This window comes from Thalassophryne amazonica, chromosome 16, assembly GCF_902500255.1.
Source record: "Thalassophryne amazonica chromosome 16, fThaAma1.1, whole genome shotgun sequence".
Classification (NCBI taxonomy): domain Eukaryota; kingdom Metazoa; phylum Chordata; class Actinopteri; order Batrachoidiformes; family Batrachoididae; genus Thalassophryne; species Thalassophryne amazonica.
This window is the reverse complement of record NC_047118.1, coordinates 36790554-36815037: the sequence shown is the minus strand read 5'-3', so window position 1 is coordinate 36815037 and position 24484 is coordinate 36790554. Positions and strand designations below refer to the sequence as shown.

At 41.4% G+C, this 24484-nt stretch overlaps 1 protein-coding gene across 7 annotated transcripts in view; it reads left to right on the top strand.

Annotated features, from left to right (window-relative positions):
• The first annotated feature begins 752 nt into the window (after positions 1 to 752).
• plppr2a (phospholipid phosphatase related 2a) overlaps positions 753 to 24484 on the top strand; it is a 146923-nt gene continuing 123191 nt past the window's right edge. For all 7 annotated transcript variants that reach the window (XM_034190314.1, XM_034190317.1, XM_034190311.1 and 4 more), the window contains exon 1: positions 753 to 884. In XM_034190314.1, the coding sequence (XP_034046205.1) occupies positions 816 to 884 (69 nt within the window). In that variant the 5' untranslated portion in view covers positions 753 to 815. The remainder of the gene's footprint in view (positions 885 to 24484) is intronic.

The following is a 24484-nucleotide window of genomic DNA, read 5'->3' as shown; positions in this document are numbered from 1 at the left end:
CACAGTGTTCACAAGTTGTTCACAAAGTGGCGATCCTCACACCATCTTTACTTGTGAAAAGCTGAGCCTTTGGGGGATGCTCCTTTTATACCCAATCATGAAACTCACCTGTTTACAATTAACCTGTCTCTGCGCATTCATCAACTTTCCCAGTCTTTTGTTGAACCTGTCCCAGCTTTTTTGAAATGTGTTGCAGGCATCCATTTCAAAATAAGCAAATATTTGCACAAAAACAATAAAGTTTATCAGTTTGAACATTAAATATCTTGTCTTTATGGTGTATTCAATTGAATATAGGTTGAAGAGGATTTGTAAATCATTGTATTCTGATTTTATTTACATTTTACACAAAGTCCCAACTTCATTGGAATTGGGGTTGTACTCCAAAATCTAAACAGATCTAGATATATGCCAAGTAATGTTTCCTATCAAGTTTGAAGGAATCAGTACAGCCATTTTTGTATCTTGTGCATACACACATCACAGGCACGCTAGTGAAAACAGTGTCCTGCTATCACTGCTTTGCTTTATGCGTAGCATAATGATGCACCAGCCAGGGATCAACAACAAAGGTAAATGTCACCAAACTCCGCCCACTTTCCAGATGTTGATTCAGATCAATCAAACATGATGTCAGTGCAAAATCTAATTTCTTCCAGAATACATCACACAATGCAAGCCACAGCAGTTTGAAGTGAAGATTAAAGCATAATTTAATGTCACACAGCTTGTGTTGGAATAATCATCTGCTGTTTCCTTTAGTGTCTGGAACACTGAGCTGGAAGTGGGGCATCCACAGAGACGAGGAGAGAGGAATGGCTACGGAGGAGAAGCCGGATGTGAAGAGCAGCAGCTCCATCGTCCCATGCTTTCTGTTTGTGGAGGTATGAAACATGAATGAATTTTAACACACGCTGCTTTTGTGAACACATTAGATATTGTAGAAATTTGAAGGACATCATGTGCAAACCTCAGCCTCATCTTGCAATGTTACACTTTACTCATGATACCTTTCACATATCCTCCTCAAAAACTAATCATATTTACTTTTGTGTAAATACTTTATTTAGAAATATTTGTTGTTATTTTGCAATCAATATTATTTTTTTTAAGTTCCAACAAATTCCAAATTATTTGATGCATTGCATTGTTTTCTCCCACTTTCAGAAGTGATGGTAATTACAATGGGCTACATATAGATAGTTACACATATGTGTGGATAACCTTTTTGTCAATGTGCATACCTGAATTCATGAGTTTCTAATCAACTATCTCTAGATTAGCTAGGACAGTGATTCATGGGCCAAACCAACATTTCAGAGTGGCTATATTAAATTTGATCATCATGCATATCCAGAGCAGGTAGCTCAGCAGAAATAAGGAGTTGGGTTCTTGGAAAAGACACTTCCCTGGATTGTCCAGTCCACGAAGCTGGGTATCTGAGTTGGACCGGCGTCCACTCCAAAGAAGCTGAAAAGCTGATAAAGGACTTAAAAGAAATAAAGTTTGACCACATTACACCCATTTTGACATCCCTTCACTGGCTTCCTGTCATAGTGAGATCAGATTTTAAGGTTCTGCTACTAGTCTATAAAATTGTTCACAGACTGGCACCTCCCTACTTAGCTGACCTAATTAAACCTTACGTACCGGCCCGGGGCTTTGCATTCTCAGGGTGCAGGACTACTTAGTGTCCCTAAGGTGAATGAGAAGTCTGCGGGTCACAGAGCTTTCTCTTATTGTGTCCCTGTTCTGTGGAATGATCTCCCAGCGTCAATAAAACAGTCAGATTCTGTGGAGACTTTCAAGTCCAGACTTAAGACGCACTTATTTTCCCTTTCATATGGCTAGCATACTGGTATAATTTTATTTTACGCTTTTTTACTCTTTTAATTCATTTTATTAGTAAACGGAGCGTGCCACAGCCTCAACTTTACCTAAATTCTGGGTCTTTTAGTGAAGTTTAGGGCTAGTGGCCGGCGATCACCTTAGTATTTCTTCTGTTTTTCTTGTTGATTAATGCTGGCAAATTATACAGTATTTCTTGTCTTTCTGATGCCAGATTCTGTTTTTTTCTCTCTGTTTAGATGCAGCTCCATCCAGAGATGGAAGTTGTGTTTGTGCTGGTGACCCTCTTGTCCTGTGCACCAAAAACATTTCCTGTATATTCGTTTTGTGAATTGTTCTGTAAATTGTTCGGTAATTTGTGTCGGTAGCATGGCCCAAGCAGAGGGTCACCCCTTTGAGTCTGGTCTGCTTGAGGTTTCTTCCTCAGAGGGAGTTTTTCCTTACCACTGTTTCTCTGGCGGTTAGTAAGGGTTAGACCTTACTTGTGTGAAGCACCTTGAGGCAACTCTGTTGTGATTTGGCGCTATATAAATGAAAATAAATTGAAATTGAAAATACATAAGCAGTTTCCCCATGGTCTCATTAGCTACAAGTGTCTCCAGACAAAGGGATGAGCTGTCATTAATTTTAAATCAGAATGGGTGTTTTGCAGCAATGAGACAGTGGCTGCTATGCCACCAACTTGGTGGGGCCTAAGATAGAGGAAAGTCTATTTTCTGCAAATGTTGAGCAATGCAGCACAGCAACTGCCAATCATAGTAAAAAGGCAGCGTGATGTCACGTGGTTGCTCAGTCAAACAAAATAATCCAAGATGGCAGAATATGCTCCGAAACAGCTCTATTTCTGTATAAATCTAATATGTTTGCATTCTTTGTCATGTATTTTGTAAAGGTTACCAAGAAGGAAACACATCTAAATCTAAAAACACTGTTTTTTAAACCAGATAACAACCCGGAAGTAATTCACATGACGTCTTAAGGGAATGTTAGCATGCTAACTGGAGATACAGGAAAGTCACTGTGAAAGACGTTGGATTGAAACAAATCAAGCAAACTTTCATTCACTTAAGCAGTCAAGCATGGAAGAAAATCTCAAAGTGACAGTGTCGGGTTTTCACATCCTTTACAATCATGAAACCTTGTGTACATTAACACCAAGTGACCATGAGCTGGCCACGCCTGGGGAACGCCCATCAAGCAACAAATGTCAACTGTTTGTCGCCCTCATGTGCAGCTAATTTGACTGTAGGGTTACAATATATTTCAACTGACAAAATAATGAAAATGGAAACACCCCAAGGATGTTGTTTAAAAAGACTAAAGAAGGAATTAACTCATTTTCCAACTTGTAGATTTAATGGGAAATGAATGAGATTCCCCATGTCGACTTGTGTTGATAAAAGCGAAAAAATGTCCATTTCAGCTGCTAAACCTCAGCTCTGGATAAACAAAACCTTGCTGGTACAGACAAGTCTCCCACACGCATTAGTAGATGTGCCAAGCAAAAATCATGTGTAAAAAGGCAGCCAATTCAGAGGGTCGCCTGAGTCATGACTGATGACTTGTCTGGATTTCCAGCGCTTCGAGCCACATATTTAATATTTGTGCATGCATTTACAGTTCTGTGTACACATCTACCAATCGCAGTGCACTTGCAAACCTCATAACACATGTACACATTTATATTAGATTTCAAATCTGATCACCTACACACAGATTGTGACAGTTGAAAAACTCTTCATACACATTTGCAAAATAGAGCCTTGTGCTTTTAGAACGCAAACATCCGCCAACACTAGTTTCCAATTCCACAAAATTTTACCTTGGAAAAATTTTTCAAGGTCAAAGTCCTGTTAGAAGTGGCTTTTCCTAATCTAAAGGAGAAGCAATCGAATGTCAGGAGTATGTATTTAGTTCATGCACTTGAACTTGTCAGATTTTTTTTTTCCAACTTTTTCAGTTTCTCAATTCTTTTCAGATAATTTTTACAAAACATTGGTTACCTCTGCTATGCACAATTGGCCATTGATTTTTGGCACTTGGTTTCCGACTGATAACTGGAAGATCGACAAACAGGTATAGAATTACAACCTCCATCCAATTTTGTTGGTGTAGGTATATCCATAACAGAAAAATGAGAGTGAGAAAATTTTGATTGAAATATAATGCAAAATGTACACCAAATGGGCTTTTCAACATTAAATTTAAATGTCCACAAAATCCACAATCTGGATCAGACCTGCACCTCATTTTCAAATATGAGAGTGATTGGGGCACGTTTGTTTAATATATATAATGTAAAATATACATTAATGGGATTTCAATGTTAAATTTAAAAGGCCACAAAATCTATAATCTGGATCAAAGCCGGATCAAAATTTGTCAGTCGATAAAGGATACCATCCTATGTAGATAAGGCTCTCAGATATGGAAGAAATTTGATCTTTTTTGACAGTTATGAATTTTTGAAATTTTGTTCAGTGTTAAAGATTGGGATTTTCCCATTTTCCATGATTTATTTCTGATTTTGACCTTTGATCTATGACCTTGAAATATGAATCAGTTCTTGCCTATCAGGATATGAATCTTCAATAAAAAAGTAATAATAAAGTTAAAAGTTACATGAAAACCTGTGGGCCCGTGGCTGTTCACAAACAGCCAAACAAACAAACGGGCAAAAACACAGGTTTGCGACAATAATGGCTCCATAGATCAGTCAACCAATGTTAGAAACCTAGGCTAAAAACACTGGATTGTGAATGGTAAATGTCAATTTTCCGATGGCATTATTTTTTAGTGATAAAAAAATTCTTGCCGCCTATGATTTAAAGCATCAGACACAGAAAGCGGTCATATGTCAGAGACCTGAAAGATCTAAGTTTCTATGGGATATTTTGGATACAAACTATAAGTAGTGTTTGTAAAACATTCTGTTACCTTTATTAGCTTGTTCAAAATGGGTATAATATGAGCGAAGCGTCGTGCAGCGGCGTGAAGCTCACTCATGGTAAAGGGCGTCCTAAACAGGAATTGCCAATTTTCAAATCCACATTAAAACAGGAAATGTTCAAATTTCAAACACTTCCTGGATTGACAGACACGATCCCATGGAATCTCACGGGAACTCAGTGGCAAGCTCACACTCAAACAGGAAGTGCCAATTTATCAGTCACAGTGAAACAGTCACAGTGAAACACTTCCTGGCATGGGTGGAGCTAGAGCGGAGGCCGGGGTTTCACTGGACTCTCCCGAAATCTGATTGGACACAGATGATTGACATGTCACGGCACCACACATCTGGTTGAAAGACGTGCATTTTCAAATCAGTGAGTCACATTGACTGCTAGGTTCCTCCTGTCCAGTAGTTTGTGCTGTGTACCACAAAAGGTTATAATCCACCTTAGTAGAAGAAGAAAAATGTTTGTTCCAGATTTGAACGGAACACGTCGTTCTGAACTATGGACTTCTAATCACACCAAACATATATTGGCAAGTAAATGACCGTATTTTATGTCAGAAGCTGAAGGTTTTTGCCATGCTAATGCTCCCCTAAGCATTTACTCAAAATAAAGTCTGAAGGACCTAAATGACATGGTGAGATGCTGACGAGCTTCGCTCATTCATGTCCGCAACATATACATATTATGAACCGCTTTATAAATTGCCTGTATTTCTGCAGACATTCAAATCACTTTGCAATGATGCCTCACATTTACCCATTCATGCACCAGTGTCAGCATCAATGGAGGTCAACCACCCAACAGAAGCAATTTGAGAATTAAACATCTTGCCGAAGGGCTGTTAGTGATTTTCTGGTTTGTCAGGGATTGAAAACCAAGGATCTTTTTGTCACAAGCCCACTTCTCTAACCTCTAGTCTAAACCATCAACACTCCAAATTGAACAGGAAGTTTGATATATAAGGTCGTGTTCTAGTATTTACCATATCATTTATAATAGCTCTTTCAAAATGTATTTGCCAATCATTTGTTCAATGCAGAGTTGGATAGAAAAGGGTTCTGGTTTGTGACATGTTTCTGCACAGTGCCTCACACATCTTTCATATCTCAGTCAAATATTTCCAATTTCCTTTATATCTCATCACCAACTCTCTCTGCAAAAGACTGATCGGTCTATGAGGAGGAACCACTGCATTGTTATCAACTTCTCTGTCTACATTTCAACATCTTCACATCCAAACCTTCCTACCCTGCTGCAGTACCAGCAGCTTTGAAAAAGTCTTGCCTCTCCCCCCCCCCCCTCCCTGTGCTTTTGTTCTTTCCTTTATCCATTTTGTCCATTTCGAGTATTTAAATAATTTGACCTGCACGATTTAAGGAGGTGGCCATGGGTGTTGCAGTACAGCACAGTGGATGTCAGCAGCTGCAGACATTTGTTGTGCAGAGATCATGCAGAGATTATCATGTGTGGCATATTAATAAGTTCAGAGAGCCAAGTACTGCAGCGAGGACACGCAACAAGCAAGAGAGATGCAACTTCACCCCCAACCCTACAAATGTACATAATTATCAAGCGCAGTCAGAGAGATGATTCAGAGTGCAGACAATGCCCCGTGCCTTCACCAAATCATAACTGAGGTGGAAGAAAGCGTACAAACTGGCGACTTAAGGAGACTAGCTGTAACATGACTGGACAAACCACGCAAACCAGAAGCTCATCGCTTCAGGAAAGACGAGCCACAGCTCTTTAACTGCAGCAGCCCATGAATATAACGCGATGACCTGTAACAGATTCGGATATGAGAATCTGTTTGTGTCCTCTATTCTTATGCTGCAGGAGTATCATGATATGATGCAGATGTTACATCATGCTGGATTTACTCAAGTGGATCCGATTATCGAGCGGAGATGTTTGTCAGTTAGTGTAATTGAAGTAGAGTGTTGAGTTTGATTTAAAGATCTTGCATCTTTTTAGTTTCTTACATTATGTCTATATTACAACCCCTGGCAAAAATTATGGATTCACCGGCCTCGGAGGATGTTCATTCAGTTGTTTAATTTTGTAGAAAAAAAGCAGATTCAAGATTCATCACTGAATATGACTTTCATCCAGTCATCCACAGTCCACGATTGCTTTTCTTTAGCCCATTGTAACCTTGTTTTTTTCTGTTTAGGTGTTAATGATGGCTTTCGTTTAGCTTTTCTGTATGTAAATCCCATTTCCTTTAGGCGGTTTCTTACAGTTCGGTCACAGACGTTTCCTCCAGTTTCCTCCCATTCGTTCCTCATTTGTTTTGTTGTGCATTTTCGATTTTTGAGACATATTGCTTTAAGTTTTCTGTCTTGACGCTTTGATGTCTTCCTTGGTCTACCAGTATGTTTGCCTTTAACAACCTTCCCATGTTGTTTGTATTTGGTCCAGAGTTTAGACACAGCTGACTGTGAACAACCAACATCTTTTGCAACATTGTGTGATGATTTACCCTCTTTTAAGAGTTTGATAATCCTCTCCTTTGTTTCAATTGACATCTCTCGTGTTGGAGCCATGATTCATGTCAGTCCACTTGGTGCAACAGCTCTCCAAGGTGTGATCACTCCTTTTTAGATGCAGACTAAGGAGCAGATCTGATTTGATGCAGTTGTTAGTTTTGGGGATGAAAATTTACAGGGTGATTCCATAATTTTTTCCTCAGAATTGAGTGAGTCCATATTTTTTTCTCTGCTTGGTCTAAAAAAGTAACCGTTACTGACTGCCACAATTTTTTTTTCGTGATTTCTTATAGTGTTTCTTAAAGCCAGAAAGTTGCCATTGAAATGACTTTAGTTTTGTGTCATGTCTGTGATCTGCTTTTTTTCTACAAAATGAACTGAATGAACATCCTCCGAGGCCGGTGATTCCATAATTTTTGCCAGGGGTTGTAGTGCAGTGCCTGTAGGAAGTTTGTATTCCTACAGAAAATTGGGAGCTAAGTAGATTTCTCATGGATGGTTGTATGAGGCTGTGTTTGAAGGTGGGATGTACAAAGAGGTGTACTTATGTTCATATTGTTTTTAAAAATCAGTTTATTATCAATTATACAAAAATAAAATGATTCCTATTAAACAGATTATTGGAAGAGGCTCAGACAAAATTAAACAGAACATTTAGAATATTTGAAACAGCAAATCCTCAGTAACCTCCTTAATACAGTTTATTTAAATTGAACTCACAGCAAGATTTTATTCAGCTTATGTACTTACTGAAACGCTGTACAAATTGTGGGGAAATATAAGATTTTATTCAGCTTATGTACTTACTGAAGCATTGTACAAATAGTGAGAAAGTTGTTGGTGTTAGCAAAAAAAAGGTTTTTAGCTAACATCTCTTCAGTGTTGTCAAGTTAAACAAGGAACACTGACAGCAGGCCTTTCACAGTAAAAAGTATTTGCTGGGACGCTGGCATTAAACATTTTATTGTGAAACAGTGCAAGCAACATGAACTATCTGACGTTGTTTAACTTTGCTACCAGTAACATCACCGAGCCATGCCATTTTGGAAACACAAATGTTACAATGTTAATGAAAATAAACATTTTGAAAATAAAGGTTTTGAAAATTAATTCCCAAAATTTTCATAGCACACATCGTGCCATGCACAAGCCATATCCAACAGCTGGGGCAGATCTGAGATATGTGAGCCACATGCGTGCACTCACACAGACACGTCTTGCTTTATAGATGCTGCAGTGTCCTGTTCTGTTGTAATTGGTCAAGAGTTTAGACCTGTGTAATTGTCTCTCTGTGTTACCGTCTCATCCTCTTATCATTGTACACTATGTTAGGAATGTTACTTTACAAATGTATTTCAATCAACTCAACCTTTACCTGATGCAAAATGTAATCTGTAAGCAAATGATAAAATTAAAGTATTGTTTTCCATTTTTTTTTTTATTTCCTCAATAAGAAAAATCTACAGTTGTATGCAAAAGTTTGGGGACCCCTGATAATTTTCATGATTTTCCTTTATTGGTTGTCTGGATCAGAAATTTCAGTTAAATATATCATATAGCAGATGAACACACTGATATTTGAGAAGTGAAATTAAGTTTCTAGTATTTACAGAAAGTGTGCAATAATTATTTAAACAAAATTAGGCAGGTGCATAAATTTGGGCACCCTTGTCATTTTATTGATTTGAATACATTTAGCACTAATTATTGGAACACAAAATTGGTTTGGTAAGCTCACTGACCCTTGACCTCCTTACACAGGTGAATCCAATCATGAGAAAGGGTATTTAAGGTGGCCATTTGCAAATGTTTCCCCTCTTTGCATCTCTTCTAATGAGTGGCAACATGGGAGCCTCTAAACAACTCTCAAATGACCTGAAAACAAAGATTGTTCAACATCATGGTTTAGGGGAAGGATACAAAAAGCTATCTTAGAGATTTCAGTTGTCAGTTTCCACTGTGAGGAACATAGTGAGGAAATGGAAGACCGCAGGCACAGTACTAGTTAAGGCCCGAAGTGGCAGGCCAAGAAAAATCTCAGATAAGTTGAAGCGAAGGATGGTGAGAACAGTCATAGTCAACCCACAGACCTGCTCCAAAGACCTACAACATGATCTTGCTGCAGATAGTGTCTCTGTTCATTGTTCAACTATACAGAGGACTTTGCACAAAGAGATGCTGTATGATGCTGTAATGCAGAGGAAGCCTTTTCTGCATACACACCACAAACAGAGTCGCTTGAGGTATGCTAATCTGGACAAGCCAGGTTTGTTTTGAAATGTGGTGCTGTGGACTTATGAAAGCACAATTAAGTTATTTGGACATAACAAGGGGCGGTATGCATGGCTGAAAAAGAACACAGCATTCCAAGAAAAACGTTTGCTACTACATTAAAATTTGGAGGTGGAGTCCTCGCCACATTCACTCTGACCTTCAACCTGCAGTAACGACCCCACGAGTGATGACTCACACACTTTAATGGCTGTTGAATTGAGCCGTGTTTTGAAATGATGCTTGTTTGCCCATATGGTACCAAACAAAGCACATCAGAGTCGACAGCATCTCTACGCAGTATCTTGAGGTGAAGCTTAGCTGTTTTGTTTGAGTCATTTGATACAGTGGTTCTCAAACTCTTCTCCGTTCTCGGAGCTGAGTCAGCCTCCCCTTTCTGTTAAGCCAGTTCAGTTTTACACATTTGTCAATAACTCTGGGGACACTTGGGCCTAATTAATGTTACTCATCGTGTTTGTGACATTGGGTGAATGTGAGGCATTATTGAAAAGCGCTGTTAGCATCTGATGCAGATGGAAAAGCGCTATATAAATACAGTCCATTTACCAGTTGACAAGGTAAAGGGTGAATGGGCTGAATGAGAGCCAGAAGATTTTCTCTCAAAAATGTACATCCCCAAATCAGAAAAAGTTGGGATGGTTTTTCTTTTTTTATTTTCATTTGGGAAAGAGGTGGTGGGAGCAGGTGCAGTGATTCTTACATTTACTTTGACTTCTCTTTCATTGCAGACAATATGAACCATTCCTGCATTTCAGGCCTGCAACATGTTCTAAGAATAGTTGGGGTGGGGCAATTAAGCGCTAGTAATGAGGTCAATGAATAAATGATAACGTTATTTCAAACAGGTGATGTCAACAGGTGATTATAATCATGACTTGGTACAAAAGCAGCACCCATGAAAGGCTGAGTCTATTAAGGAATAAGGATGGGCAGAGAATCTGAAGTATGCCATCAAATGCATGACAAAAATATTGACATTTTTAAACAGTGTTTCCCTAAGAAAGGTCACATCTACATATATCCTCCTCGACAATACATAATATCATTAAATGATCAAAGGAATATGGAAGAATTTCAGTGCGTAAAGAGCAAGGGTGCAAGCCTAAGCGGAACACCAGTGATCTCTGATCTCTCAGATGGCACTGCTTTAAGAATCATCAATAGTTGATATAACCACATGAGCAAGGAATTACCTTGAGAATTCTTTGTCAAGCACTACAATGTGGAGTTACATTCACAAACACTCCTTCAAACTTTACTGATGGAAAACGGACAAATCAGTATTCAAGATCTTTTTTGGAAGGAATGGCCCCTGTGTGCTCTGGACCAAAGACCAAAATGACTATCCAGACTGTTTTCAGTAACAAGTCCGAAAGCCAGGCTCTGTCATCGTATGGGGTTGTGTGAGTGCCCTTGGAAAAGATAATTTACACTTCTTTGATGGTAGCATTAATCCAGAAGAGTACATTGAATTTTTAAAAAGCACCTCTTGTAAATTTTGTAGTAAAATAGTATGTATAATTCTAAGTGGTAAATTAAATTAAGGGCCACTTCACACATAGTACGAATGTGTACAAATGCGTCAAATTGGAGCTGCCTCCAATGCTCCGTACACCTGTTGCTACACCTATTTGTGCACACCAGTGGCTAAAAGAGAGAGAGGGCCCTGTGAGAGCCCAATTGATCCCTCTCGAGATAGGTGTTGGCCAAATTCTAGATAACACACATGAACATCAAACATCACTCGCTTGACACTTAGAAACTGTGGTGCCATTCGCACTGTTAGCACAAAAATAGTGAGAAGATGATGTGGCGTTGCAAAACAGCAACACACATGTGGTGTGCCAGAGTGTCGACTCCCCGCAACACATGTACCGTGTGTGTGAATCGTGCATGTGTTGCACTCCCCCCCACCCCCATCCGCGGGGGGGGGACGACACCGTCCACAGGACATGCATGTCAGGCCTCACATGCCCGGGCAGTAGATGTGGACATGATAAGAGAGCACTGCTTCATTTATGTCATTTGATGACTGTACGTCTGTGACCATGGGTCATCTACAGAGGAACAGACAGTTCATACTTGTATTGTCTGCTTGATAAGAGGGATTCAATAATATGTGGTGTTTTTTTATGGTGTGTGATTTTATTTTTAATATACGTTTATCTTCTTGTGGACTTCAGGCATTTTAAGCACCTTTTATAGGACAGCGATGGTAGCGCAGTGATAAAGTTTCTGTCTGGCAATCAGAGCTTTTGTAAAGTGCAGGTTCGAATCCAATGGGTGGCATGTATTTTTTATTTTTTGCCACAGCAGCTGCCTGATGTCATTCCACATGCTCCAGCTGCTCGCACTGTGTTCCCGCCGTGACGGTTTCGCGCACGAGCATGAAACCGGTGCAGCAGGATCGTTCATGCCTGCCCGACTATGTGTCCCTCCCGATTTCAGCTCGATGTTTTTGTGGTTTGCTCATGAGAGCCGTTTCGCCGTGATTTGCCCTTTTTTGTACTTATTCATACTATATGTGAAGGGGCCCTAATATTTAATTATTTTCAAAATGAGCAATGTCTATTCATAATTATTGCTCTAAGCATTTTCAGTAAAAATAAATGACCACTAGAGGCGCATTCAAACCGATAGTGTGACGTAAACGTATGGGGTAATGTGTTTATGTACAGCTAGAAGCCAGAAGCTCTGCACCTCTTTCACTTATTGCCAAACACAGTAATTTAACTTTTTTATGTTATTTTATTTTGTGCTGGTGGATCATGGGATGTATTTTTATCGTGGGAAGAGGTGATAAAAATACAGACTAATGGCTGTGATAATCGCTGACATCACGTGAATGATTGAGGCGCGGTCTCTTGTGACTCTTCAATTGTGTGTGACTCTTCAATTTTTAAAATAAGTTAGTTTTCTAGTTATGGGACTAAACACAGGCATTCTCTGGTTCAGGCTGAAAACACGCAGGAACTTCTTTTAAAATGCTAAGTTTCTTCAGCCACGACAGGGAACTATTTTCAGACGTCATTCTCAAGGTCGGCGCTAGGTCACTTCGGCAAAGTGACCAATCTGAAGGCAAGAATTCATGCTTCTGTGACTGGCCGCTCGGTGATAACACTCGGGCTGTATGTTATTTTATTGAAATCAACCAGGTTTTTATTGTCTCTAACTTGCTTCTAATGGCCAGCTGACAGCTATCATTGACTGGAACAATGACATTTATACACCAAGCTGACATAAAATGAACCATTGTACATTAAATTGACTTTACTGACGAGTTTGACCCGTTTGAAAAGTGACCAAATTACATGTATCGAGTTTGGCAATGTTTTCACAAAGAAACTCCGCCCGTCGAGGTTAAATGCCCGGATGACTTACCTTGAGAATTGTTCAAAATCAGGACATGTTATGTGGATAAGTTTTCATCAGGCTGTAATGACGAATCCGATTGAAATGGCGTAATAGGGAAGATTAAGACTTTGGCTGTGGCTTGCCCTGCGTTTACACACTTAAGTTGTCTTGACACTTGCATGAATTTGATCTGATCTGTGCACTGGCACACAATCTGATGTGCCAGAGAGTAAACGTGTTGTAAACCATTGTAAACTGTGCAAGTGCGCAAATAAAATTTTGAAATGTTCAACATCTCTGTCATGCATTAATTGTGTGAACTTCATGTGAACATTGCACAAACAATTAAAAAACAGTAAGTGTCAGTGTGAGTCATTGTGTCAGCATAGTGCATCACAGCACAGCTCATCTGAGTGATTATGATGATGGAAATTGAAGCGGTGATGATGAATATCATTAGTACATATGCCCCACAGGTAGGCTGTGAGGTGAAGGAGAAAGAAGATTTCTGTATTGAGTTAGATGAGGGGGTGGCAAGTGTGCCCAAGCCTGAAATAGTGGTGATAGAAGGTAACTTCAATGGGCATGTTGACGAAGGGAACAGAGGTGATGAGGAAGTAATGGGTACAAAGGATATCAAGGACAGGAATGTGGACGGGCAGATGGTAGTGCTTTTGCAAAATCGATTGAAATGGCTGTGGTGAACACCTACTTTAAGAATAGGGAGGGGCACAGGGTGGCATATAAGGGTGGCGTAAGGTGCACCCAGGTGGACTACATTCTGTGTAGGAGACGCAAGTTAAAGGAAATTGGAGACTGTAAGGTGTTTGCAGGGGAGAGTGTAGCTAGACAGCATAGGATAGTGGTTTGTGGGATGACTTTAGAAGTGAAGAAGAAGAGAGTGAGAACTCAACAAAGGATCAGTTGGTGGAAGCTGAAGGAGGAAGACTGCTGTGTGAAATTCAGTGAGCAGATGAGAGAGACACTGAATGGAGGGGAAGCAGTTTTGGACAACTGGAGTACTGCAGATGTGGTGAGGGAGACAGCTAGGAAGGTACTGGGTGTCACATCTGGACAGTAGAAGGAAGACAAGGAGATGTCCAGGAAAGCATAAGGAGAAAGAGGTTGGCAAAAAAGAATTGGGATAGTTGCAGAGATGAAGAAAGTAGGCAGGAATACAAGGAAATGCGGCATAGGCAAAAATAGAAGTGGAAAAAGCTAAGCAAAAGGTATTTAGCGAGCTGTACAAGAAGTTGAATAGTAAGGAAGGAGAATGGATGTGCAGCATGTTAGCGTGGTTAAAGATGCAGATGGTAATGTTCTGACAAGCGAGAAGAGTGTGTTGAGAAGGTGTAGGGAATATTTTGAGGAGCTGATGAATGAAGAAAATTAGAGAGAGATGTGGAGAGAGTGCAGGGAGTGAGGGCAGCTATGAAAAGGATGAAGAGTGGAAAGGCAGTTGGTCCAGATGACATTCTGGTGGAGGTATGGGAATGTCTTGGAGAGATGTTAGTGGAGTTTCTAACCGGACTGACGAAAGTGAGAGGATACCTGAGGAGTGGAGATGAAGTGTGCTAGTCCTATTTTTAAGAACAAAGGTGATGTGCAGAGCTGCAGTAAATATGGAGGCATAAAACTGATCAGCCACAACAAGAAGTTATAGGAAACAGTAGTAGAAGCTAGGCTTAGAAAACAGGTGAGGATCTGTGAGCAGCAATATGGTTTCATGCCGAGAAAGCGCAAAATAGATGCAATGTTTGCTCTAAGAATACTATGGTGAAGTATAGAGAAGGCCAGAAGGAGTTTCATTGTGTGTTTGTGGATTTATTTCGCTCATTTCAACAAAAGACAAATTTAAAGCGGATGCCTGATTTGTGTTCGCTAAAATCTCACCCAACTTAAACGTTCAGCTGTTTGTGGTCAGATAAATGATTAAAACGCCGGGTTATGAAGCTTCAGCCTGGATTTGGCTTGCCTCTACTGGTGGTTGGCTCTCACTGCGGTATTGTATCACTTCCTGTTCCGGAGCACAGCGGTGTTTTGCTGTATCTGTTAGCTGTTTAATCTGCGCAGTTAGATTGATCTAGTTAACTAGATAACGATTTGTTTCACAGTGTAATCTTCACGTGCCTTAACTAAAGCACTCCCTCTGCTGAATCACCTCTAAATTGTTTACACATTATTCACTTTGTGTGTTTTTAGGAATCCGCTAGCTTAGCGCAGCTACTAGCTCTTAGCCGATTTAGCATGGCGGCTTCTCCTGTCTCTCCTGCACTTTTCTGCTCTGGGTGTGAAATGTTTAGTTATTCCTCGGCCTTCTTTAGCAGTAATGGTACTTGTAATAAGTGTAGCTTATTCGTAGCTTTGGAGGCCAGGCTGGGCGAATTGGAGACTCGGCTCCGCACCGTGGAAAATTCTACAGCTAGCCAGGCCCCTGTAGTCGGTGCGGACCAAGGTAGCTTAGCCGCCGTTAGTTTCCCTCTGGCAGATCCCGAGCAGCCGGGAAAGCAGGCCGACTGGGTGACTGTGAGGAGGAAGCGTAGTTCTAAACAGAAGCCCCGTGTACACCGCCAACCCGTTCACATTTCTAACTGTTTTTCCCCACTCGACGACACACCCGCCGAGGATCAAACTCTGGTTATTGGCGACTCTGTTTTGAGAAATGTGAAGTTAGCGACACCAGCAACCATAGTCAATAGTCATAGGCAAAGCTTCTGGGGAAAACCTGGTCTTGTTAGGAGAGACGGCATCCATCCCACTTTGGATGGAGCAGCTCTCATTTCTAGAAATCTGGCCAATTTTCTTAAATCCTCCAAACCGTGACTATCCAGGGTTGGGACCAGGAAGCAGAGTTGTAGTCTTACACACCTCTCTGCAGCTTCTCTCCCCCTGCCATCCCCTCATTACCCCATCCCTGTAGAGACGGTGCCTGCTCCCAGACCACCAATAACCAGCAAAAATCTATTTAAGCATAAAAATTCAAAAAGAAAAAATAATATAGCACCTTCAACTGCACCACAGACTAAAACAGTTAAATGTGGTCTATTAAACATTAGGTCTCTCTCTTCTACAGTGTGAACTGTAAACTGACAGGTGGTCAGTGCTAATTACAGCTTCGCAGCAGTAGTTGGAAAGGCGAAGCAGACACCACGGATTCCCAATTTGTCATTCTTAATACAGAGGGCTTCTCTACAAAGCCACAGGACTGTGACACGTGGGGGGAGAAAAAAAATCCCCCAATCCTATTTTTTGGAATAGACACAGCTTTAGTTTGTAAGAGTAGAATGGGATGCAGAGCCTTCAGCTTTCAGGCTCCTCTCCTGTGGAACCAGCTCCCAATTCAGATCAGGGAGACAGACACCCTCTCTACTTTTAAGATTAGGCTTAAAACTTTCCTTTTTGCTAAAGCTTATAGCTAGGGCTGGATCAGGTGACCCTGAACCATCCCTTAGTTATGCTGCTATAGACTTAGACTGCTGGGGGGTTCCCACGATGCACTGAGTGTTTCTTTCTCCTTTTGCTCTGTATGCACCACTCTGCATTTAATCATTAGTGATTGATCTCTGCTCCCCTCCACAGCATGTCTTTTTCCTGGTTCTCCTCCCTCAGCCCCAACCAGTCCCAGCAGAAGACTGCCCCTCCCTGAGCCTGGTTCTGCTGGAGGTTTCTTCCTGTTAAAAGGGAGTTTTTCCTTCCCACTGTCGCCAAGTGCTTGCTCACAGGGGGTCGTTTTGACCGTTGGGGTTTTTACGTAATTATTGTATGGCCTTGCCTTACAATATAAAGTCCCTTGGGGCAACTGTTTGTTGTGATTTGGCGCTATATAAATAAAATTGATTGATTGATTGATTGATTTAAAGAAACTTCTGACAAGGTGCCAAGAGAAGAGCTGTGGTTTTCCATGAGGAAGTCTGGAATAGCAGAGAAGTACAACCCCAATTCCAATGAAGTTGGGACATTGTGCAAAATGTAAATAAAAACAGAATATAATGATTTGCAAATCTTCATCAACCTATATTCAATTGAATACACCACAAAGACAAGATATTTAATGTTCAAACTGACAAACTTTGTTGTTTTTGGCAAATATTTGGTCATTTTGAAATGGATTCCTGCAACACATTTCAAAAAACTTGAAACGGGGCAACAAAAGACTGGGAAAGTTGATGAATGCTCAAAGAACACTTAATCGAAAACACGTGAGTGTCATGACTGGGTATAAAAGGAGCATCCCCAAAAGGCTCAGCCATTCACAAGCAAAGATGGGGCGAGGATCACCACTTTGTGAACAACTGCATGAAAAATAGCCCAACAGTTTAAGAATGTTTGTCAATGTTCAACTGCAAGGAATTTAGGGATTCCAGCATCTACAGTCCATAATATAATCAGAAGATTCAGAGAATCTGGAGAACTTTCTACACGTAAGCAGCAAGGCCGAAAACCAACATTGAATGCCCGTGACCTTTGATCCCTCAGGCAGCAATGCATTAAAAACTGACATCATTGTGTAAAGGATCTTTCTGAATGGGCTCAGGAACACTTCAGAAAACCACTGTCAGTTAACACAGTTCGTCGCTACATCTACACGTGCAAGTTAAAACTCTACCATGCAAAGCGAAAGCCACACATCAACAAAATCCAGAAATGTCGCCGCCTTCTCTGGGCCCGAGCTCATTTGAAATGGAGAGACGCAAAGTGGAAAAGTGTGCTGTGGTCTGATAAGTCCACATTTCAAATAGTCTTTGTAAATCATGGACGTTGTATCCTCCAGACAAAACAGGAAAAAGACCATCCAGATTGTTACCAGCGCAAAGTTCAAAAGCCAGCATCTGTGATGGTATGGGGGTCTGTTAGTAGGGGTGTCAGAAAAAATTGATTCACGTCCGAATCGCGATTCTTATTTATTATGATTCTGAATTGATCCAAAATGTCCAAGAATCGATTTTTTTAAAAGCATTTTTTAAACATAATCTTGCTTACTCGCTGCGTGTACTGTTTGTCAGGCAACGGCTTCCGTACAACAGCGTCCCCGCGAGGGGGGGGGGTGGTCCGGCGTGCTTCAAACACTCGTGCACTGCAGAGTTCAGTGGCTGTAGCTTAGCATGGCCGATGAAGAGCTAATTCAGCCAGCACTGTCTTTGCTGAAAGCAAATGTTTGGGCACATTTTGGATTTTATTATTTGCTGCGTAAGAAGGAGCTTGACATGACTTATGCAGTGTGCAGAATCTGCAAAATGAAAGTCAAGTACTTCGGAAACATTTCAAATCTGCAAGCCCACATGCTACACTATCACCCGGAGCTAAAAGAGGGGAGCAGCATTATCTGCCGACTACTGACCAGCGCTTCGCTAAACTGCCAGCCAACTCCGAACGAGCAAAGCAGATAAGTAAATTTACATCTAGAATCACTTGATTAACCTTGTAAAGCTGCATTTTCTTAAACATAAACATTTTTTAAGTAATATAACTATTTCTCAGAGCTCTTTGAATCGAAAATCGATTCTGAATCGAATCGTCACCCCAAGAATCGGAATCGAATTGAATCGTGAGTTGTTGTACGATTCACATCCCTATCTGTTAGTGCCCATGGCATGGGCAACTTACACATCTGTGATGGCACCAACAATTCTGAAAGTTACATTCAGGTTTTTCAGCAACACATGCTGCCATCCAAGCAACGTCTTTTTCCCTGCATATTTCAGCAAGACAATGCCAAGCCAAGCAGTAATAGAGTGCGGGTACTAGACTGGCCTGCCTGCAGTCCAGACCTGTCGCCCATTGAAAATGTGTGGCGCATTATGAAGTGCAAAATATGACAACGGAGACCCCGGGCTGTTGAACAACTGAAGTTGTACATCAAGCAAGAATGGGAAAGAATTTGGGGATGCTCCTTTTATACTCAATCTTGAGTGTCCTCAGTTCCCAAATGCTTACTGAGTGTTGTTAGAAGGAAAGGTGATGTAACACAGTGGTAAACGTACCACTGTCCGAGCTTTTTTGAAAGGTGTTGCAGCCATCCATTTCAAAATGAGCAAATATTTTCACAAAAACAATAAAGTTTATCAGTTTGAACATTAAATATCTTGTCTTTGTGCAAGAGCAGTTTGAGTCTAATTTGGAGAGGTGGAGACATGCTCTTAAGAGAAGAGGAATGAAAGACAGTAGGAGAAAGACTGAGTACATGTGTGTGAATGAGAGGGAGCCCAGCAGAATATTGTGGTTACAAGGACTAGAAGTGGTGAAAGTAGATGAGTTTCAATACTTGGGGGCAAATGTCCAAAGTAATGGAGAGTGTGGTAGAGAGGTGAAGAAGAGAGTGCAGGCAAGGTGGAGTGGGTGGAGAAAGGTGACAGGAGTGATTTGTGCCCGAAGAATATCTGCAAGATTGAAGGAGAAAGTCTACAAGACAGTAGTGAGACCAGCTATGTTGTACAGCTTAGAGATGGTGGCACTAACAACAACAACAAAAAAGACAGGAGGCAGAGCTGAAGATGTTGCGATTCTCTTTGGGAGTGACGAAAATAGACAGGATTAGGAATGAACATATCAGAGGGACAGCTCAGGTGGGACAGTTTGGAGACAAAGTCAGAGAGGTGAGACTGAGATGGTTTAGACATGTGCAAAGGAGGGACCCAGGGTATATAGGAAGAAGGATGCTGAGGATGGAGCCATCCGGCAGGAGGAGAAGAGGAAGGCCAAAGAGGAGGTATATGGATGTGCTGAGGGAGGACATGCAGGTGGTTGGTGTGACAGAGGAAGATACAGAGGACAGGGTGAGATGGAAACAATTGATCTGCTGTTAGCGACCCCTAAATGGAGCAGGCAGAAGATCTGCTGTGGTGACTCCGAGTGGAAATAAAACAAGGAGCAGCCAAAGGGCAGTCGTGGCAGGAGCAGACACTTGTTCGTTCTCACTCTGTCTCAATATATGTGTGATTTTAAAGTTACATGTAGTTTGAAATAAGCTTTTGTCTGTTTCTTTTTCCCCAAGCTTAGGTCTGGAGGCAAGAAGTCGTAGCTCTTTAAATCGAATGCAGTTAAAGTGTTGCATTAATATTTTTCTTGAGTAAGTCCCAGTTGTCTGTATTCTTCATATGAACCTCTTTGTGTCCCTGCACTGTGAGGAGACACCTGATAAATCTGTTCCACTGGCCCACATAAGTATGTCTGTGAAACATTGCTCCCTCTGGACATAATCTTCTGAATGAGCCACTCCATTTGGCCACTCCACCATGTGCCTCCCACACATCACTGCTCTGCCCTCATTCTCTGCCAAACCACATTGAATTCTACATGATGGTCAGAGAAAAGATTCACACTGCTGTTACTTGTAAGGGAGAGAAGGAAAAATATATCTGTAGAGGGAATCTACATATATGACATACAGCCACCTACCAAACCCATTCACAGTGACCAGATAGCAAACACAAAAATCCAAATCTTTTGAAATGTACACTCTTTCTTGTGTGTCCTCAGACCTCAAACAATTCTGAGTTGATGGCAAATCAGAGGACAGAGAGGTATGGGCAGTCTTTCTACAACTGACAAGGCTAATGGCCACTTCACACATAACATGAATGAGGCAGAATGGCACACAAAGGAGGAGTCGAATGGCGTTCGGAGCCGCACTCGAATGCCTCGTACAGCAGTCCCACATCCATTCGGACACAGCACATGCATTCTATGTTCACGTGCCTCTTGCACTGGAAACCCAAACGGTGGGCAAGATGAGGTCGCACTGCCATCTGATCGTGTTCACAGCATTCGCATGGCCTGTCGTATGGGACATACTGTGCCACGGCTGAGGAGCTGCACGAAATCATCAGCCATACTGAACCGTGGCCGAATGGCGCGATCGAGGCAGCCTTCACACCAGCGGCTGAAAGTCGGCAAATGCCATGTGAGTGCCCATTCGACCCACTCGAATGGGCACTCGCATTAGTATGATCCAGTGCGTTTCCCTCCAGTCAGGTCTAGAAAGATGCGTTGGTGCCACACTTCACTGCATTTACCACACCACAGAACCATCCTTTGTCCTGGACGGGAGCCACCCAGGAAGACAACTGGTCCATCACAACTTCTCAAAAGTAACCTACTACCTGCTGCAGCCAGGTGTCCTCAGCCTTTTTCATCTGTTGGGATCCTCAACACCAAAGCATCTGTGAGCTGGATCACGGAAAGAGAAACACACCACATGGTCAAAATGACAGCTATGCTTCTGTCACAGTGCAAGAGATACTCTTCATCTGAGTCTCCCTAAGCAACCGCCCAATTGACATTTCAATTTCAATTTAATTTTATTTTCATTTATATAGCGCTAAATCATAACAGAGTTGCCTCAAAGCGCTTCACACAAGTAAGGTCTAACCTTATTAACCCCCAGAGCAACAGTGGTAAAGAAAAACTCCCTCTGAGGAAGAAACCTCAAGCGGACCAGACTCAAAGGGGTGACCCTCTGCTTGGGCCATGCTACAGAAACAAATTACAGAACAATTCACAAAACACATATACAAGAAATGCTGTTGGTGCACAGGACAGGAGGGTCTCCAGCACAAAAACCACACCCATCTCTGGATGGAGCTGCACCTTAAACAGAGAGAAAAAACAGAATCATGCATCAGAAAGACAAGAAATACAGTATAATTTGTCAGCATTAAACAACAAGAAAAACAGGAAATACTAAGGTGATCGTCGGCCACTAGCCCTAAGCTTCACTAAAAGACCCAGAATTTAGGTAAAGTTGAGGCCGCGGCATGCTCCGTTTCCTAATAAATTGAATTAAAAGAGTAAAAAGCGTAGAACTATACTATGCCAGTATGCTAGCCATATGAAAGAGGAAATAAGTGTGTCTTAAGTCTGGACTTGAAAGTCTCCACAGTCTGTTTTATTGACGCAGGGAGACATCATGTCATTCCAGCAGTACACAAGGATTCTTGAAAGAGACAAGACATTAAGTCATTGTCTTAGTGCAATCAGGGTATTCTGCAAAGATCTCAACATCGGCCCTGAAGTCAAGGTCAGTAAACCTTTGCTCACCAAGAAAGGCACTGGATTCACAGCCGCCACCACCCCCCCCACCATTAGTAGAGCGGGCAACTCAGAAGAAAAGCACCTTGCCAGCCAATATGTAGACCTAGGTTCAAATCCCACTCATGCATTGTTTCAATTCACCCAACTGGAAACTGGGTACCAGCCTTGGCTGGGGAAGTAAAGCATCAATGTAAAGCACACTGAGCATCTATAAGATTGCAAAGTGCTATACTCTAAAAAAAATATCGCCTTTCATCTACCCAACATCCACTCTGTGCAGGAACTGAATAGAGAAGGAGCCAGAACAAATGCTCGCATTCACTGGGAAAATTTCCGTAAACAAGATTAAAATGTTAATTACTGTGAGCACCATGCTTTGTGGTAAAACGCTGTTAACACGCCATCCAGAGGTTTTCTGCTTTGATTCCTGTGCTTTCTACCGTATCAGTGTTTACTGGGGTTTCATACGTACCATTTGGGTTGTCTAAACTTCTTGTTGTCACTTATCTTGGTTATCAGTGTTTCCATAATCCTTGTGTATAAGCAATTAAGCTCCATTCCCTGTGCACGCCACATTACAAATAATTAAGAATCAGTAAAGGCAGCACAGCTTTTGTTGTAATGCTTGATCTGTCTCACAGCATGATGTCAGTGAACTATTAATAAATGTGACCAAGAGGGACGCTGTATCACTTCAAATGTGTGTGTGCGTGAGTGCACGTGTGTGTGTGTGTGCAGGCACATCCAAGTGTGTGTGTGTGTGTGTGTGTGTGTGTGTGTGTGTGTGTGTGTGTGTGTGTGTGTGTGTGTGTTAAAGGGAAGTGACAGCGACCTGGAGCAAATCAGACCGACCTGCGTCTATTTACACTCTCACCTCATCAGCAGTTGCCATGGAAACCAATCAGCCAGTTTCATTTTCCATCTCTGCTCTCTTCCTTCTGGCTCCTTTCATCCCCGTGTGCCCTAATCACAAGTCATAACCTTTCCCATCACTGCTTCCCACTCAGCCATCTTGTTCTCTTGTTCTTCCTTCACCTCCATTTTGCTCAGTCATTTCTCATATTCGCCGTAGTTTCAGGCCCATCCGCATCCGTTGTCACACATTACTTGAAGATTTCTTACGACTTTTCACAAATGTAAATGCATTATTATGATTTTAAATTAAATTCTGAGGAAGAGTCTTCCTGTCATCTTCGTTTGTAATCACGTGTCTTCGTTTAATCCACTTCTGCAAAGTCTGAAGAACAAAAGTCACTGAGATATTTACATTTTCTGTAAATGTCGATGCCTTGTTAGCTTTTTCTAGTCCAGTTTGTAGTGAATGTCTGTCTAAAGGACAAGCCCTGATGTGAGATTGATCTCTCTCTGTGGACTTCTTTCAGCTCAACTGCAGATCACCCATCTCCGTCTCACCCTGTCCTCTGCATTTTCTGATATTCTGCCAACCTCCCTCACCACACCCATAACATTCTTCTTCTTTTCTTGGCTGGTGGCTCAGCATCCTTTTCCAATATTCTCTGCATCCCTCCTCTGCACATGTCCAAAACGTCTCAGTCTTGCTTTGGTGACCTGTGCTGGTCCTCTGTTATGCTTATTCCTGATCTTGTCCATCCTTGTCATTCCCAATTCAAATCATACCATCTTCAGGTGTACCACCTCCATCTTCACTGCTTCTGCTTTTGTCAGCACCACCACCTCCAAGCTAGTACATCCTAGCTGGTTGATCATCTTGTAAACGTTCCTCATTAGTCTTGCAATTTCTATTATATCACTCCTGTCTCTCTTCTTCAAACACTCCATCCTGTCTGGACAGGCATCCTTATATTTCTCCCACACTGTCTTTGAATAATTACCTCCACCAACAAAGTTGGGTGGAGGTTATGTTTTCACCCCAGCCTGTAAGCCACAATTTTTCATATACTGTTATGAATTTTTTTTTTTTTTTTTTTTTTTTTTTTTTACAGAGGATTCATATCCTGATAGGCAAGAACTGATTAAATTTTCAAGGTCACAGGTCAAAGTCAGAAAAAATCCCTATCTTTTAGCACTGAACAATTTTTTAAAAATTCATAACTCTGCCAAAAAAGATTGTATTTCTTTCATATTTTTGTTATGTAGGATGGTATCCTTTATCTACTGACAAAGTTTGATCTGGTGGCGCAGACCGAATGGTCCCCCTAAAAATCAGTCCCCCCTGATGATGCGGTTCACGGATTAATACCTCGTTTCTGTTTCAAACTGCACTCCAGTCATCATCTGTCTCAGTGACACATATCTGAAGTGTTTATACAACAATAATTTCCACATAAATTCAGCATTATTTCATCATAAAAGGCGGCGGAAGCAATCAGGGTGCCGCAGCTAAACGAGCTGCTAGCTGATGCGTTTCTTGTGCGTCGGACATTTCAAAGCATCACGGAATTTCGCTCCGTTTCTGCTTAAAACAACCTCGTTTCTGGTTAAAACTGACTTTAGAATGATTTAAGAGGTTTTACCTTTATCATCTGATGG